The 19,253-nt window shown below is 35.1% G+C and overlaps 1 protein-coding gene across 3 annotated transcripts in view; it reads right to left on the bottom strand.

Moving 5' to 3' along the window:
- Positions 1–19,253, bottom strand: part of LOC129225608 (uncharacterized) — a 65,329-nt gene that overhangs the window by 21,970 nt on the left and 24,106 nt on the right. For 2 of the 3 annotated variants that reach the window (XM_054860070.1, XM_054860072.1), the window contains 2 exons: positions 5,590–5,919; positions 3,824–3,953 (listed from right to left, as the gene is read on the bottom strand). In XM_054860070.1, the coding sequence (XP_054716045.1) occupies positions 3,824–3,953; positions 5,590–5,863 (404 nt within the window). In that variant the 5' untranslated portion in view covers positions 5,864–5,919. Of the gene's footprint in view, positions 1–3,823; positions 3,954–5,589; positions 5,920–11,858; positions 12,005–19,253 lie in introns of those variants that run through there. The other variant, XM_054860069.1, reaches the window with a different exon arrangement.

Consider the following 19,253-nt stretch of genomic DNA (forward strand, 5'->3'; position numbering starts at 1 on the left):
CCTCCTTTTTTTTAGAGTCCCCACTTTGACAGCCTCCTCCAACTACAATTTTGAGTTTTTTTTTCAACTGTTATGCATTTTTATACTTTTAAAGTATTAATAAAAAACTGATGAAAATGGATAGTGAAATTAGCTGCTGTATTTTTTTTTCTATTACGCCTGTAAAATCACTTTAAAATTAAGCTTCTAGACTAGAATACCCCTTAAGCAATTTTTAATGATCCGCCCAAACTGAAAAAAAAAAAAAAAAATGAGCATAGTTGTTCAACATTTTCTAAAAACAAAGCTCTGGTTGAAGTTAGGTTGAAAAAAAGAGCTAAAATTTTTTAATCCGATTTCTTAAGTCTAAATTGCTAAAAACAACATTAATAGCGCACTGAAGTAGCACATCCCTGTCTTCACATGTTTCAGGGTTACAAGGAAATGCAAAAGACTTGAGGTTAGGATGGAAAAAAAATAGATAAGTAGCAATGAAGAAAGCATTCTGCAGTGGAACATTTTTTTGACGCATGAATCATTTGCTCTCGTCCCCCCGTTATGGGGGTACAAGGGTAATATAAGCACGAGGTTATAAAAGATCTTAAAGTCTGGCGTTATTAAAAAAAAAATCACCAAATTTCGCTAAACATGAACAATAGGTTGGTTCAATTTTTTTTTTCGAGCTGAAGTCCGGCCACCCCCTAATTTTTAGACTTACTAATAGTGTTATGCTGTAAAAGTTTTAGCTTCTTACTCAAATTATAAGAGGGCGCTTAATGACCCCTTAATTTAACATTAGCCGAAGTATCAAAATGCCACAAGTATAGAAATATTTAATTTCCCCAGCTTTTTTTTTTTTTTTTTGAAACAATTATTTTATTGCAATTTATATGCATATTACTAGTGTATAGTATAATATGTTGCATGTTTTTTCAGTTCAGTGTATTTTTTCACTCCCCCTCCCCATACGTATGAAGTTTGGGGGAGGGGGTTGAGCACCCGTTTTGTCTTGAAATAGGAAGCTAAAATTCTTCCAGTATAATACTATCCTCAAGTCTAAAAATATTGAGAGTGGCCCGTTATCCAAGAGAAACTTTTTTTACATGTATTTTTGAACCAACTTAATGAACTAGTAAACAGCCGTTGTAGTTTCGTTAGCTTTCAAAGATATCGACAACCTGATCATTGTTTCCAGCGCTAAATTAGATGACTTTTCTAAAAATGTCACCCAACTTCAAGACTTTATATTTCGCAAACGGGGGCACGAAGGCACAAGGACAAATGATTTATGTGTCAAAAAACATGTTACACTATGCTCTTTCAATTGCTACTCATTAAAAAAAAAACCATTATTGCACTATGGTGAGGTTTTATGGTAAGGGGCACTTTGGGACGAATACAGATGCATAAGATGGTTAAACAACAAAAGTACAAGAACAAAAGGGACTTAATGATTAAAATATCTTTACTAATAATAAAGCTGAAAGTCTGGAACTCTCTATGTCTGGATCGCTGCGACACGCATAGCGCCTAGACCGTTCGGCCGATTTTCATGAAATTTGGCACAAAATTAGTTTGTAGCTTGGAGGTGTGCACCTCGAAGAGATTTTTCAAAAATTCGATTTTGTTCTTTTTCTATTCCAATTTTAAGAACATTTTACCGAGCAAATTATCATAACAAGGACGAGCAAACTACCATAACGTGGACGAGCAGATTAATATAGAAAATTGGAAAGAAATTCATCATCCATTATTTGTAAATATACAGGTGAACCAAATGACCTTTTAATTTTCTACTACGGGCAAAGCCTTGCGGGTACCGCCGCTAGTGTTAAATATAATAATAAAAGAAATATGTCGCTGAAACGGATAAGTGAACTTTCGAAAAATACATTTATCCTTGAATTGTTTAATGCAATGGGTGAAAAATATCGTCATCACCGCCCTTTGATGACATCGCATTTTTTATGCATTTACACGAAAAAAAAAATATTGATTATTACAGCACAGGAGAAAATATTTATTCACTAAAAGAAAAGGTTAAAACAAACCTACTTACTAAAATATGCATTAAATCTATTATTTATCACTTCACCTTATGCCGTAATTCCAGTTTACTTGACACAAAATGCAATAACTGCCAATAACGCTAGGACATTGATAAATATGAAGTGAGTGTCCAAATTTAACTCGGAAAGAAAGTGTTTCATAATGCGTGATGAAAATGTATTGATTTTCTTGAAAGACGAAGTTTTTTCCCTTTAGTACGAACAGAAAAATATATTAGGTTTTTGTGAAATTGAATCTACAGGGGGTACTGCCAGAGCGATTTTTTATGTGAAACGGAAGAAAAACAGCAGCAAAGAATAATCCATTACCTGGGCTGGGTCAGTGATGCAAATATATATGTGTAGTTACTAAGGTAATGTTGTTGTTGTTACTAATGCTACTTGGGGAGATTCAAGTCTCTTTCGCATAGCGAAATGATTTAGAGCGGAAGTTTGATGTTCCCGAGAGTATAAAGCCTCCCATAAGGGCAGAAGTTCGACTTTGGTCTCTATCGAAAGATGGCAACACTATCTATTGCCACTTCCCCAATTCAAGCATAGTTTTGAAAGGGAGGGAAAATAACCAAAAATCCTGCACTCGTAGTAACTGCTCAAGATTGATCACAGGACTTTCGCACCCGCAGATTAAACTATAGTTGGGGCAAACCTAACTTGGCAGTGTTCTGATGGCTACACTGATCGTAATCACAGCATTATGAAGTTGCCAGGTTAGGTGTGCTCCAACTATAGCAAGTAAGTCACATGTACTTGGTGGGTGTTAGGCGGTAACTGGTCCCGATATCTAGAACACAGCTTCTTTCCAAAAGCAGGATCGTGTTCTAGAGCAACGTCACTATAGCATCTATAGTGACATTGTTAAAAAAATAGAGATACACAGCCCCAATCCTTCCCTTATTAGAAATCGCTTTTTGTTGAGAAGAGTAATTGTTCTTCGTGTTCCACTGTCCGGTCTCGTAGCTCAAAGGCAGCACATTTGTTTCGGAGTCGGAACGGAAGTTCCTGAGTTTCCATTGTGAAAAACGAGGATTGAGGTAATTCTTTAGTTAGGGGAGGATTAAACGATGGGAGTCATCGGGATTTCATTCACTCTTCATGAAGCTTAGTTTAGCACAAACTTTGCAAACTCGCTCTAATGGGCTATAGCTGAAACACTGAGTCATTAAATAAAAAACAATGCCTCAGTGCATTTGGATTTTCGCTGAAAGAAAAAGGTTGAAATCTTTTCTTTGGTTATAGCGCTTTCTCCTCAGTAATTAGATTTTTACCTTATTCGAAATTTCAGAAAACGTTTCTTTCCCATCTCACGCCACCCTGACATCATTTGCACATGCTCCAGACATCGTAACACTCTCTGGAGAGTGCGCATGTAACATCAGGGCTGCCCGAGACGATGGATGGTGCGAGCGGGACAATTTGTATCAAAAAGCTCACATTTCGTTGCATTGAAAAATGTGTTCCTGGCAATATCGAAACACATGTCTGCATTAATTTGGAATTTTTGTGTATCAAAACGTTGGTATTTCATTCATTTAACCATTCATTTAATGGTTTTACTTCTTTGGAATTTCCCCATTTGCTTTTCACCCTCTATTTTGATCTTTCAACAGGTCTTTTTTTTTCATAGTCATTTTGATTATTTTTCAATCATTAGAATTTTTACAATTTTGTTTATTTTCGGCAAATTATATTTTTTCAAATTCTACGTCAGATTTTATCTTACATAGCACGTTATGGAACAGAAAATATCGTCACAATACAAAACATAAGCAATTTACTTGTATGGCTGGTACATGTGTTTCAGCAAAGCGATGCCTATCACTATTCCTCCTTCGCCTGGCTCACAAGTGTCACATATGCAAGGAGTTTCCTGGTATAGGGATTTAATGAATGAATCTAATCTGTCCGCTGGAATTACAAGAAAAATCAATTTTGTAAGAAAAATGCAAAAGAACTTACTTCTAATATCGTTGCATTCTATACCAATACACTCTTTAAGGTAGGCGAACACCCTAAATATTGTTTCCTTCAATATTCATTGCCCATTTCTAAAACTTTAAACAATAATCAAATATGAGCTAAATAACAAAATTTGACTATTTATTCGTTTACAATTTTGTTTCTAAAGGTTTTTATTTTAGTAAAAAAGACATTTTTTAGCAAAAATTGCAATTTTCTTAACACTTCCAGTGCATTCACTTTTTCATGATTTTTAAAAAAATTTGTGCCCATATCTTCGTTAGATACTAAAGAGCAATATGAACCTCCAATTTGGAAATAATTAACTAAAAACAGGTTTTATGAGTAAATGTTTGAAAACTTCCCCCGAAAAACGTACTTTTTGTCCTATAACTTTAATTGATCATTATTTCAAAACCACATATTGCATTTACCACATATTACATTAGCTTTTATAGTTTATATCAAAAAAATATGTTCAATTACCGTTTTTGCTAAGTTTCAAATGAATAGAATTTATAGTTTTTTCTCTTGAGCTTTCGATGTAAATAAAAACTTCGAAAACGTGGTTATGTGAAAATCAAGAAAGAAAAAACAAATTTCAATTAAAAGCTGCATTTGAGCATAGTAAATTTCCTCTAGTTTTCTCAATAATTGATATATAAATTTAAAATAAATTGCATATAGAAAGAATATCATTGGGGCTCTCTAAATTTATCAAAATCTCAAAATCGACTTTTTTCGAAAATTAGAGTGTTCGCCTACCTTAAATCAATTGAAACGATACAAAATTAATGATCTATCATGGAAAATTAAACTGTTCGTTCACAAAACATTTCCTTGTGTAATATCAAAGTTCAAAGGAATTTATAAATTCCTTATTTCCAATACAGAATAATAGGCACTGTGGGTAAATTAGATTTTAAGGAAACTAAAGAAGGAATGTTTTTCATGAACTGAAAAAATACAAAAGAGGGGCACATGAGGCTCTACTACACTAAGGTTACTATTAATATTTTCATGGTATATCTTGCTAATTTTTACCGAAATAGCTGTATCTAATTGAACCGATGTTCAGGCGCATCTTTTAGTTTATATACACATTTTCCTTTTTTTTTTTCAATTTAATAAGCAGTCGTATTAACTTTTACTTTATTTTTTGACAATAAAAGCTTGTCAAGTATAGTTTCAACAAATAATAAACAATCATACCTTAACTAGATATACAATAGCAGCTTTCAAGCATTTACGACAGTATTCAACAGTCGCGTTGCATCTGTCAGGCCATAGCGCTATATGATACAATACTATTCCTAACTCAGTGAGTCAAACCGTAGAATTAAGATCTGAACTTTACTATTTCTAACTCTCAGACTACAAAATTAAGATCCTAAAAAACTCTCTTATTTCTAACTCTATAAATCAGGCACCCGAACTGCCGATTGAAGTTCTCTGATTGGTTGAAGAAGGCTTTGATCGACGGCTCAGGTATCGAACTAAAAGACTCCAATCTAATTGGTGAATGTGGCCATTAACTATTTCCATTTATTTATTTTTTTGCAATCAAATCAGCCAATATACCAACCTTGTTCTTTTTCCAGCACTGAATCTGGATCACAAATATTGGAAGGCTTTAACCGGTTACAATACCGTGGATTTTCTCTTGGATGGGGGTAATCGTTGATGTTCCACCGGTAAATATCCTGTTCGTCATTGAAATCGTATCCATCCGTTGCATCGTAATCGTAATCGTCCAAAATGGGCAACGTGTCGGCGGGAATGGGATTACGTTCAGCATACTGCTGGCCGCTTGTAAGACTGATGAAAGCAAATATAAATAATGACAGAAGATGACGCATGACAGGGTTGTGGACTTAGAGATGCTGTTCAGAGATCCATCCTGCAAATCTGCAGTCTGAAATTAATTAATTGACATTAGCAAAAAGTTTAGGTGATTCTTTCAGGTACAACAATTAATTACTCGTGGTAAAAATTAACTTCAGCAGATTCCTTACTCTCTCATTTTTGTTTTGTTTTTTTCATCTGAAAAGTCCACGATTTTAGGAATGACGTCAAAATACTCCTATTTTTGAACTGATCAAAAATCACAACTTTAACAAAAATGTTTACAAGTAATGCAGGAATGTTTATGCTCCCAAGAGCAATGGCGCTACCCCTCTCAGTTGCTACGGAGTTCCCCTCTAGAATGAGAGCCTCCCCTCTCCCCCCAAAAAGAAAACTACCCCTTAAAACACCCCTTAAAAATTTCAATCGTGCAGTTTGCTCTCGTGGGAACCACGGAGTAATGTCAAATCGTATCTTATTTCACGTAGATATGGAGTAGGTGTTGTCCAGTTATGATTTTCCTAACATAGAAAATAAACCCTAGCTGAAGAGGTAGTTTCAAGAGTTAAAGGAAAAACATAAAAGACAAATCTCGGAACAATCGAATTTAAACGAGAAAAAAACGAGCTGATGTGTCGATCACATGACTTCTTTTTACTCCAATTTAATGTCATTTCCCCATTACTGGCAATTTTAATGTGATTCAATAGTTTACTCTCTAAAAATCACCAACAGTGGCCAAATAAAAACAATTTTTTTTTTAAAAAATCGCCAAATTTGTCACCAAGTTGGCGACAAAACTTGGCGAACAAAAGACTGGCGATATATCGCCAAGTGTCCCCTCCAAATTATAACACCACTTGAGTTTACACCGAAATTAACAATGATTTCCCCCCAAAAAGGGGCAAAAGTCCCCATTAGAGACAACCGAATGCAACCAAAAGGGGAGGTGTACAACTAGACCCCACTAGGAGTCTACGTATAAATTTCAATTTTCTAGGACTTACCGTTCTTGAGTTATGCGACATACATACGCACATCCGCACATACATACATACATACGTACATACAGACGTCACGAGAAAATTCGTTGTAATTATCTCGGGAATCGTTCTTATGGATATTTCGCGTGTCTATACATTCTTAGGCACTTATCCACGTGTGGTCGAGTCGAAAAAAAAACTCAATATTCATTCGGGGGTGAGTAAAATGGAAATTAAGGTCGATTTTTGAGTGAAAATTTTTTTGCGAATACAATACTTCCTTTCTTGTAAAAGGAAGTAAAAAGTGACAAAGTTGGCAACAAGTATGACAAAGGAATTTCTCTAAACTAATTTTTTAATTTAAAAAACTTTACTACAGAAAGAGAACATGATTACTTGTATTAAATATCCATTTGATTCATATTGTGATAAACTTAAATGCATAAATTTCGAGGGTAATAAAAAATCCAAAAATCAATTTTCATTTTTCTGTCTAAACACTAATTCATTAAAAAGCCACATCTATATTTTACTGCGAAAAAAATGGACTCATTTATTGACTTATTTTTGGAACTTCACTTCACTTCTTTTAATGGCGGCAAATTTCGAAAATGATGCATAAACAACTAAATCTGTACACACACAAAATCTCACAAAAATACTCAAAAGAAACAAATTTACGAAAAATATTCACAAATTGGCATTAAAAATGGCTATTTAAAAATATAAAAATATTTTGTTGATTTTTTTTCCTGTGTAAATTTTCAAGCGGAAGTGACTTGAAAATAGTTCACAAACAGCAGCACGGGGTTGTTGGGGATTGATCAGCCAGAATCCTCGAGTTTAAGCCATATTCTCACCCTTAGTATGTGAATTAATTTACATATGCATAAGGATTTTTAAGACATTTACATTCCTCCAATAGGTGTTACAGGGTTCGTACTCAATTTCAGAAATAAAATGAAGGCGTTCTGGAGGAGGTTTGAAGGAGTAAAACGAGATTTTGAAGGCGTACAAAAGGGCTGTCCAACAATGTCGCACTTTATTTCAACATATTTGACCCCCTTTCCCCCTTTTTTTTACAAAGTGACACACTTCACCTTACTCCTCCTCTTGTCACATGTCATATTTTTTATAAACATATTGCTATAATAACAATGTGATGTCACTTTTTTCCACCCTCTACTCCCCTTGTCACAATTTCATGAACCTATCTTCCCCTCAAGGCATGGCATTACTTGTGGATAACCCTTTTTACAATATCATAACTACGATTTACTAAACAATTGTTTTTTTTTAAACACTATCACTTAACATAGTACGCCCATTTAAGCACTTTTAAATAGTTAAATAATAATTAGACAAACTGACTTTTGCTGCTGAGAGTGTGGTGGAGGAAAAAACAATTATCATAAAACTTGAAAAAATAGCCAAGCACCATTTAAGCATGTTTTACTTTACTTATGAAATGTCTTAGTTATCTAATAATGTTTTCACCTTCAACTTTTATGACTTCTATGATCAATTTGTAAATCACATCTTTATGAATAAATAAATAAATAAATAAATAAAATAGATATACGAAATTACTGCATTGAAATCGCTCTCATACCTTCGCCCTTGTGGAGAAGTTAAGTTGTCGAGCGAAGTATTTTAAGTTACTGTCATAGAGGAAGATTATGGAGTTTTGAACTAAAAAGGAAGGAGTTTTGACGGAGTTTGAAGGGCCCTTCAAAATTTTTTCCTAAATGAAGGAGTATTGGAGGAGTTTTGAGGGAGCGTACGAAACCTGGTGTATAACATAGTCAGGGCCGCCGGTCACTGTGGCTGCCGGGCCTCCATCCCCCCATAGAACTTATAAAATTTATACCACTTGGACCCCAAGCCAAGGCCCCCTCCCTCCATAAAACTTATAAAATTTATACCACTTTGACTCTAAGTCAGGTCCTTTCAAGGGCCAGGCTCCTAGTTTCCGACTTTGCTGACATGGCCTTTCGTCGGTCTTGAATATTGTATTTAAATAAATAAATAAATATGGACACTACAGCAGATTAAATTTTTTAATTTCTTCTTAACCCTAAATCGGTGAGGATTCTTTTTCGTAAAGTGATTGGTGAGGTGGCATTTATATAACCCCAACAAAAAATTCTCGTGTTCTTCCGAAGGTTTAGCAAAGTAAAGAAGGAAATATCAAAAAAAAAAAAAAAAAAGTGCGAGTGTTATCACGATTTTTGAAGAATGTTAAGATTTGACAATGTTTTTTAAACTCTTATTCCTAAATTTTATTTAATTAGAAAAAAATATGTCTTCTTTCCAATTAATTTTTTTAACAAAAGTGAAAAATTCTATTTTTTCCAAATTTGCAGGAACATTTATAGTACTCATCCGAGTCGACCATATAAATCCAAATAATTGTATTGTCAATATCAAGTTAATAATCTACAGTCGAGTCCCGACTTACGCGAGGGATGCGTTCCAAGACTCTTTGCGTAAGTTGCAATTTCGCGTTGTGGAAAATATATGTATACAAATTTTTTAGAAGCATACCAAATTCTTTTAGACACTTATAAACACCCATTAAACTGCTTTAAAGCATTCCTCAACCATACACTTCAGTTTCTAACATAAAAAACTGAATTTTTACTGTATTTAAAAAAATATAAAAAACTGTTTATTCAACATGAAATACTTTAAGATGCCCAAAATGAATGATCAATGGGGGGGGGGGACACATAAAATAAAACAACAACGTACGCATAGTATGTAGTAATAATAAAATGCTGCACTATGATAGTATTGTTCAGTAGATACAGTAACATATTTATGGGTTTAAAAAAATGAAGATAATGATAATTTATGCTCTATGACCAGATCGTTAATCTTGTCTAATACGTTTTTAAATACGGTTGCTTCGCTTTTTCTTTTACAACGTTTCAATTTGTGGCAACAGCCCCTCTTCCTGATCTTTTTAATACACAGTACAAGAGCAGCTTCAATTTTCATAATGTTTACTTCGCTAGACTGCAAGCTTAAATATTGAAACTAAGTTCTGAACTTTTACGGATATCTTTTTGTTTTGACTTTTAATAGCACATATGGAAGATTCACTCATATTTATTGTCGCGCTACCGTCGACGTTTTGTAGTTGTTCCAGCATCTCGAGAAGCTTAGCTTTTTTTTATTATTATTCTATCAAAAGCTTACTTTTTCTTCCGATCTTCACAAAGTTTAGATGAAGGTGCCAATAAGGTACCATTATATTTCATCAACTTTAATAATTAGAATGAAAAAAATAAATAAATGAAGGATGCTGAGTGGTTATTTGATGCGCTAACAACTCGATGCGAAGACTAGTTTGGTGTGAGAACTTTCGCTGTAAGTGATGCTTAAAGGGATGTAATAACATTCCCGAAATCAATATTTAGTAGCCAATAACGAAGCCGATACTTCCTTCTAAAAAATCGTGTTGTGGACGAAAAATTCGAGTTAGCTCGAAAATTCAAAACTCCTGAAAAATTCGCGTTATAGCCATTTCGCGTAAGTCAAATCGCGTTGTAGCGGGAGTCGACTGTACATATATTCCAGGAACACCATCAGAGGATTTTCAAAATAACATCGTTCAAGAACACCCCCATAACATTTTTTCCAAACATAAGTTTCTATCTACAGTATGATTTATAATGCTAATGCTTCTTAGTCACCAATAGTGAATTCTCTTTGCATTTAAGATTTTTGAAGGGATTCTTTCTTAAGATAAGACTTGAAATTGCTGTTCCCCCCCCCCATCAGATCGCAGTTTTATTGTTATGTACTCATACTTTAGTTTTTTCCCCTTCACATACGGATATTTACGCCATTAATTAAGCTATTTAAGATCGTTTCAAATTAATGTGCCAATAACTAATCATTTAAAAGTAAGAGTTTTAGTTTTGGGCAGATATGATCGTAATTTATTTTTTGGCCATTCTTACTCAACATTATTATTTAGAATGGATGATAAAACATTAGCTCAATTTTGCTCAAACGATAAGTAAAAAATGCAGCAGTAGAATAATTAAATTAATTTTATTAATTCATTAATTTCTGTTGCTGTTCAGATGAAATTTTCAAAAGCGACTTGTCAGTTATGCGTTTCATAATCATGATGTTGCTCGAACTCATGGCTACCCACCTGGGGGGGGGGAGGTCATGGCGCAGACTGCACCATTGCAATTTTTTAAGAGAGGGTTGTCTAGAGGGGTATTTTCACCTTTTTGGGGGAGGCTCTTGCTTTGGAGGGGGTGCGATATTTGGGGGGGGGGGGCACCCCTGTCGAATTGGAAAGTCAAGATACTTGAAATGTGATTATATTGTAAGAAAAATAAATGTCTTAACGTTGTTTAATATTTTTTTTGTTTTATATTTCCTGAAAGTTATTGAACTCAGCTAGAATGACCATTGCTAGTTGTTGGTAGAACAGTAACTAAACGAGTGGGACCATAACTGACAGAGCAGTTATGGTTCCTTACTTAGTTAATTCTAACTTATTTCAAAAACAATGAAAATATCACAGTTATAAAAGTACCATTTCTAAGTTCTAATACCGATAGAATTAGTTTTTTCCATGAACTAGAACTGTAACATTTCTATCCAAATTATTTTAAAAAAAAACCCTTAAGCATGCCCATAACTAGTCATCATTTATCCTATGTAAACATCACAAAATGTTTCAATGCAACAGTCCAATTCTTGTGGGGCATAAGATCCCCCCACCTCATCACTTAAGGGTTAATAACCTGCGATCCTTGGAATATTTATGCTAATTCTGATTAGATACATTGAACAGAATTAATTTTTAAACAATTCACTCAAATAAAAAGAACATTTTCAAAAATCTTTAAACTGTCGCTTTACGTTTTGTCAATCTGTTGCATTATCTCTCCTAGAAATGAGGTTTTCGCACGAAAAAAGAAATACAAACTAGCTTTTTCTCTCTGCCTGAAATTTCAATTTTTAACTGCATAAAAACACAAATAAGCACAAATACCTTAGTTTATTGAGAATTATGAGGCATACGGTGGCGAAATTTTCAATATCATTCCGCACAAGTCATCTTTCTTGTTACGGTTTTACCAAATTTGCTTAAAATTGATCATCCAGTACGGCTGGCTGTAGAAATCGCGCAATTCTCGTTATTTTGCAATGCAGACACTTGTCGTCAGATGCCACTCCTGTTCAAAAATAAAAAAAGAAAAAAATCCACACCGATAAAGGAATGATAACAGGGCTAAAGGTATGGTGCTCTGTGTAGTCGTGCATGCGCAAAAAACAACCACTGATAATGGAGAGATTTTTTAAAATCTGACTTCGAGATATGAAAGATGAACTTGTTTTTGAACGTTTCGAAAAGAAGTCAAGATGAAAAGTGATTTAGAGCGCGCTCATTTTACCTTAAGACGGTGATAAAAGTTAACCTTTCTTTTCAAGATTTCAAAAGAGTATAAGTTCTTAAGCAGAGTGCTTAAATTTATTTTTTCTGTACTCGTATGTAAGCTAACCAGGTACGGGTGAACGCATTCAGATTGTAAGATGTTTATTGATGAGTCGTATATTTTAAAGAACTTGTGTGGATTGACACACAAGAAATTGTGTATGTGTGTGTATACTAAGGTTTCCAATCGCGTACCAATTTCAGTCCCGCGGGATTTCGGGATTGTAAGGAGCCAATCCCGCGGAATCGACTTTATTCTTCTAAAAGTTAAATGTCAAATAAAAAAAGTTGTGCTTTTAGGAAGGACTGTTTTTGTTAGGATGTATTAGTCGTTATCTTGAATTCCGTACAACAATTGTAGAGTACTACAAAGTTACATCACAATTAGCGACTACCGTTTGGTGCGCAAAAGTGCACTTTAAAAAAGTCTAATGCGTCTTTATGCAGCATCGCTTGTATGGGATGGGAAAAGATTTTTGTGCAAAAAATAATGTGCTTGATGAAAACGCGTGATGTGGCTTTTACTGCTGTTGGTTTTACTGCGAGGTCAAATAATTGTGGACATTTAGAAAAAAATCTCCCAAAACTTCACCACCATTTAGATTTATCTTTTCTTTTGGGGATCATGTTAGAGGTTTTTGCTGAAGAACTTCAAATTTATGACGAAAACGATGTCTGTTTGATTTGTGTATTACTCTATCCAATTTAATTTGCCTTTTTGCTTCATGAACGTTGGTCATTTGATTCGTTACAGCAGGGGGTGAACGCTGATTGATTCAGTCTCATTAAAAGTCTTTGAATAATTTCGCTAATTTTAACTCTCACTTTAAAGAGACAATCAAAAAACTTGAACAGCTTAACCACAGACTCGCATGGCAGTGCTTAACAGCACTGCCATGCGAGTCATCTAGTGTTTCATCCGAGTTTCTGTCACCTCTTTCAGAGTCGTGTCGAATATTAAAGATTGCTCAGCTAATCCATCCAACATAATTTTCTAGGTAAAGCCCCCCCCCCTAGGTAAATCCATATTTATTGTATTAACCTCACGATGACAAAGACATCGAGCAGGCACTTTCTACAGAGCATAAATAAAAACTAATGTCATTGCTTTCTTTTTCGAAAAAAAAAAGTACAGCTTTTAGTAAGTTAAAGGTTTCGAGCACATTCCTTAAGTTTACAGAAGCGTTCCAATATTGCATTCAGGCTACTTTGGCCAATCTTCTGGGTTTCAATATTTAGTGATGGTTTTCGAAAAGGCTTATAATTTTTACGCATTTTCGCAATTTTTGAACGTATGAACATTGAAACCCCGAACGAAAAATCCAATGAAAACCCCAATTCATTGTCAGAAAAATGTAATCTATTTTTATTGTTTTCTTGAATAGTAAATATACCGTTCATCATAACCAGACAAAGTTTTCCTTGCTCTCCTAGCAGATATACACTCAGGAACATTGAAAATAGCGCCCCAAGAAGAAACCATTGGATTGAAGTGAAATTTAATGTACAGAATAATACAGATGAGAGATACACTTGATGCGAAAATCTAGACAATTAAACTATACAGGCTAAGAAATGAGATAAATACAGGGTTACTTTAATAGCGCGTTGGACCTCCCCCCCCCCCCCTTTTGCTGCAATACGATCCGAAAATGAGCTAATTAAACGTCTGATGTCGTTCTGAGACAGATAAACCCCAAAACTTTGAACAGCCACTTCTAAATCTTGCACAGAGTAGCACGGCGACATCCGGCGCTTCAGCTGATCCCATACATGCTCTACAGGGGACAAGTCGGGGCAGTGGGCTGGCCATAGAAGAGTTTCAAAAGGACGTAAGAAATCTTGAGCAGCTCTAGCTGTCTGCGGGCGGGCATTATCTTGCTGGAAAATTGCTCCTGGGAGGCCATTTAGGAACGGTCCTAGATGTGGTTGCAGAATGTCATTAACATAACGCTGGCCCGTTAAGGTTCCACGTACCACAACTAGAGTGTATTGGCTATCATAGGCTATAGCCTCCCAGACCACTATGCCCACTGTGCGGGTAGTGTGTCGTGTGATAGAATGAGTGGAGTGGTACCTTTCTCCAGGGCGCCTCCACATCAGTGCGCGGATACCATCTGACCTCAAAACGAATTGAGATTCATCAATGAGCACCACCTTTTGCCAATCAGTGACATCCCACATCGCTCTGACTTCGCACCATTGCAGACGGAGTTGCCATGTTTTGGTGTTAAAGGGAGTTTTCTAACTCGTCTACCTGGCATCTTTCACTCATTAAGGTTCTCCGACATGTAATCGTAACATTTACAAATCTTAAATTATGCGCTGGTTTATATAACACCTTTTTCCCGATATCACCGATAATGTAGGTTAAAAACAGTCATGCGCATTGAAACCAAACTTGGATCATTTGCATATCAGATGTCACTCTTCTCATATGCAAAATTTCGCGATTGTATCTTTCTTCTTTCTTGGGGTGCTATTTTCAATGTTCCTGAATGTACATGAAGGTGCTTAAAACGATGATACTAGTAAAGATAGTCGTTTTATGGAAAGCAAAAATAGAGAAACGTTTGCATTTAAAATCCTTACGGGATTTTGCTCTATACCTAGCTAAAGTGTCAAATAATAACATATTAAACACTTTAACGGACACGATCAGTTATTTCATGGAATAACTAGGTATTCTATAAAAGAACTGCATTATATACTTTAACGGTAACATATATATATACGTATATATTACTATTTAGACGTGAGTGTATGTCTTTGTTGTATGTACACGTGCACACATATTCACTCACAAAGATATACATACAAACGTTAAGCAAGATACATTTAACTATAGGTGTTTAGCAAATGGCATTTTAAAGAAACAGCGCTGAGGTTTTAGTTATATTACGTCTACCTGATGTCAAAATAATCTTTCCTTCGTCACAAAAAACATGGTTGATCAGAGATAGCGTGAGTAAGCGGTTATTTCCACGTTTTCCTTTTGTTATCTTGAACTGATTACCCTAACTATCAAACATGTCATTCAAAAACCAATTACAGCAAGTATGATTAAAACGTCAGAGATAACCGAGGTACAAATAACGATCTTCCATCAAAATATAAACTAAAAATAAATAAATAAGAGAATAAATAATAACTTGAATAAAAGAATGGGGTCGTTTCCGAAATTTTAAAAATATTTTTTTTTTTTTTCTGAAAGAGTATGCTTAAAAACATGGGATATGACCATTTTTTAAATCATTTGTTTAAGTTTAATATTTTTAAAAATTACTTAACTCGGTGCGCTTTCATTGTTTAATTTTCTGCCTGATGACATCACAAATGATGAAATGCCATTCAGTGTTGCCATTTACAGACCAAAATATTTAATTCGCATCTTTACTCACGTGTATTGGCAACGATATAGTTGATAGCAAGCGCAGAGAGCAATTTTAATTCGCTTGTTGATTATCATAACGTGGAACCGTGGTAGAAAGATGCGCCAAAATGCATCATTTGTGACGTCATCAAGACCACGCCTTGTTTTCAAAATCGTACATTTAAAAAAATTAATTAAAAAACAACTGTTGGGGAAAATAAAAATATTTTCTGGGTATTTATTATTTTTTTTGCTTATTCTATCAATTTCAGTGACTAAAAGTAGTACTTTTGACGGATGGTATGTAGACGCTTAAGTTGGCTAAGATGTAGTTTGTATGACATAAAACGCAAGTAATGCAAAATATAGTGGAAATTTTTTCATGATTATTTGCCACTCAGAAACGAGTCCAGTGGATAGTAGAGCAATCTCGCTTGCCCCCAAATATCTCTAAACAGAATGGAATTGGTCCTGCCATGTAGAAAACATCATCGTAAATTGATAAAGTCAAGTGCGCAGTTGGAACAGTACCCTAACTTGGGACATTTTGCCGAATTTAGTTTTGAGGGCTGGTACACCTGTTGGTATTTCGGTAATGGGTCAAAACTTCGCGACCGAAACTTTGCCGGACAATACTTCGCGGCCAAAACTTCGCCTGAACAAAACTTTGCGTAGTCAAAATTTCGTGCGTACAAAACTTTGCACAAACAAAACTTCGTGCGTGGATTACTTTTCGCATCTGAAATAAAACTTCTTAAAATAAAATTATTTTATTTTTAATGTGAAAAAAATCTTTAAATTACATAAACAGTGGACGCTCGTTATAAGGATCACACATTATAAAGTCCATTCCATTATAACGACTAGTGGTAAAAATCCCTTTATCCCTATATACTCTATGTTAAAATTTATTTAAGATTACTTTTGCGAAAAAACATCAAATTTCTAAAATTCATCTCTCTTATGGCAGTTCGTAATTTAAAATTTTATTTGTTATTTTATTTTTTCCTGAATCCATATATCATAGGACATCTTCTCCTCATAATTAGGATTTAAAAATTCTAAATTTTTTTTTCGATCATTGAGTTCCTTGTTCAAATGGAGAGGCGAGCGAATTATGAGTAGCACCGCGGAAAACAAATTGGGAGAGGAGGGGGGGGGGGATCGCTTCTGAATTTTACTCACAAATTTTGAAAAACTAGTTTTAAAATAGAATTAGGAATAAATGATGAAAAAAATTAAAATGAAATACAAAATTATTAATCATCAAATTTTTTTTCAGTTAGTTAGCTATAGAACATTAAATTGTTATTATAAAGCCAATTGATCGTTTTAGGAAAAGTGATCAATTAATTTGAATCTAATCTTCAAATTTATATCAATTTATTACTTCATTAACTTGTTATACTTAAATTCATTTAGGATTTACACAATTAACTTGAAATCAAATAATTCATTATGAAAATATAGTTTTTTATACAGTGTTTGTCTAATGCGTTCCTGGAAGTTATTGAACACTACCCCCCCCCCTCCAAAAAAAAGAAGACATTTTTACTTGTTTGACCACGCGAAGTAATGCATCGGCGAAGTTTCGACACCAAACCGGTATTTCACCAGTAAGAAATGAGTGTTGTTGCAGAATAAATGAATAGTTATCTTATCAGGCTATGCAAGGGCGCCCATATACAAAATTTTAAGGGGGGGGGCTCAGATATTTTCCCCATAGAAACCGATTTCAGTACAGATTAGAGATATTAAAATTTGACAATTTTAATAACTTATTCATTAATTGCTCGAGAAGAAATGTTTTTACATTTTTGCAAAGAAAAAAGTACTAAAAGCAAGGAAGTTCTAATTTCAGAGGGGGGGGGGGCTTTAAACCCCTTGCCATCCCCCCATATGGGCGCCCTTGAGGCTATGTGAGTTGAACTCTGATGTATCAGCTTTATTAGTTATTTTTATGATTTTGAAAATTTCGAAAAAATATGCGATTTTTAAGTATGGAAATAATTTTGGTTACCTACGCTAACTGAGCAGCATTAGTTTAAATTTGTTTCACAATTCATCTCGGTTATGTACCGCACCTTATTTGGACAAATTCATTTCCACCCAACTAATTCAATTGAACCTATTTATCATAATTTTGAGAAATTCCAAATACGCCTCCAAACTTGGGACACTGTTCCAAGCTAGGATACTAAGTAAAAAAAGGTGTCTATAAGGAATACTGAGGAAATAAAGTGTATAACTGTATTGACAAAAACATATAGATACAAAATTTTATGAATTGAAAACTATTTTGAAGACATTAGAAATTTATCATACCATAACAGGAAAGACCAGTTGTCATTGTTTAAAAAAATTGAATCTATTGATGAACAAAAGATGTTTTGACAAAATACAACACATATTAGTTCTACCAATGAAAATGAGACTCAAAGTATAGATGAGGCTAATTTATTTGCAGTGAATTTCAAATATTATGAAGGAATGAAAATGAATGTGAAAAGATGTGAAATAAGGAACATAGAAAGCTAAAAATAAGCTGCGTTAATAATCATTTGGGTTCACTTATTGCTTTTATGCTTTCAAATATATAAGGGAAAACATAATTATTACATTCAAAAGAATTAAGAACGTTGGGGAGGCATTCAATGTTTTCAGGGGCAAGTGTACATTCCAAAATCATTGACAGGCCAGAAGAAACAGGCGGCAGACAGCGGGAGAAATCGCTAGACACACGACACAGGCGACTGGACGACCGATATCGCGTTTTACCGTGACCAGAAGACTGCACGGTGGTGGTCTGTTTGCTCGACGCCCTATACGGTGTGTACCTCTAACGCCTGCCCATCGGAGAAGGCGTTCTCTGTGGTGCCGGGAACATTGGAATTGGAGAGACAGATGAGAGCAGATTCAGTCTGAGTAGCGATTCTCATCGAATACTCATCTGGAGAGAGCGGGGAAGCCGCAATCATCCCTCGAACATCATTGAAAGGGACAGGTATGGAGGTCGCGGTGTTCTCGTTTGGGGAGGCATCATGCTTGGTAGTCGTACAGACCTTCACATCTTCGACGCAGGTTCAGTCAACGGGACCCGTTATTGTAACGAGATTCTTCTTCCATATATGCGTCTTTTTAGAGGCGCTATGGGTCCGCAGTTCCTTTTTATGGACGACAATGCACCATGTCATCGCACAGTAGCTGCCGAACAGCTCTTAGAGAGTGAGGATATTAAACGTATGGATTGGCCGGCACGATCTCCGGATCTCAATCCCATCGAGCATGTATGGGATTTTCTAGGCAGACGCTTGGCAGCTCGTACCTTACCACCAGTAACCATTCGGGAGCTTCGATTGGCGCTGCAAGACGAATGGGCAGCAATGCCTCAACAACTCATTGACACCCTCATTCTCAGTATGGGCAGACGCTGTGAAATCTGCCTAGCAGTCGGGGGAGATCATATCCCCTACTAAAGACCGGATGTTTCTTGCTGGACACCCATCACAGGGATGCAGGGGCGGCATTTCAACATTTCATTTGGGGGGTCGAGTTTTTTAAACATGAATTTTCTCAGT

This window comes from Uloborus diversus, chromosome 7, assembly GCF_026930045.1.
Source record: "Uloborus diversus isolate 005 chromosome 7, Udiv.v.3.1, whole genome shotgun sequence".
NCBI classification, from domain to species: Eukaryota; Metazoa; Arthropoda; class Arachnida; order Araneae; family Uloboridae; genus Uloborus; species Uloborus diversus.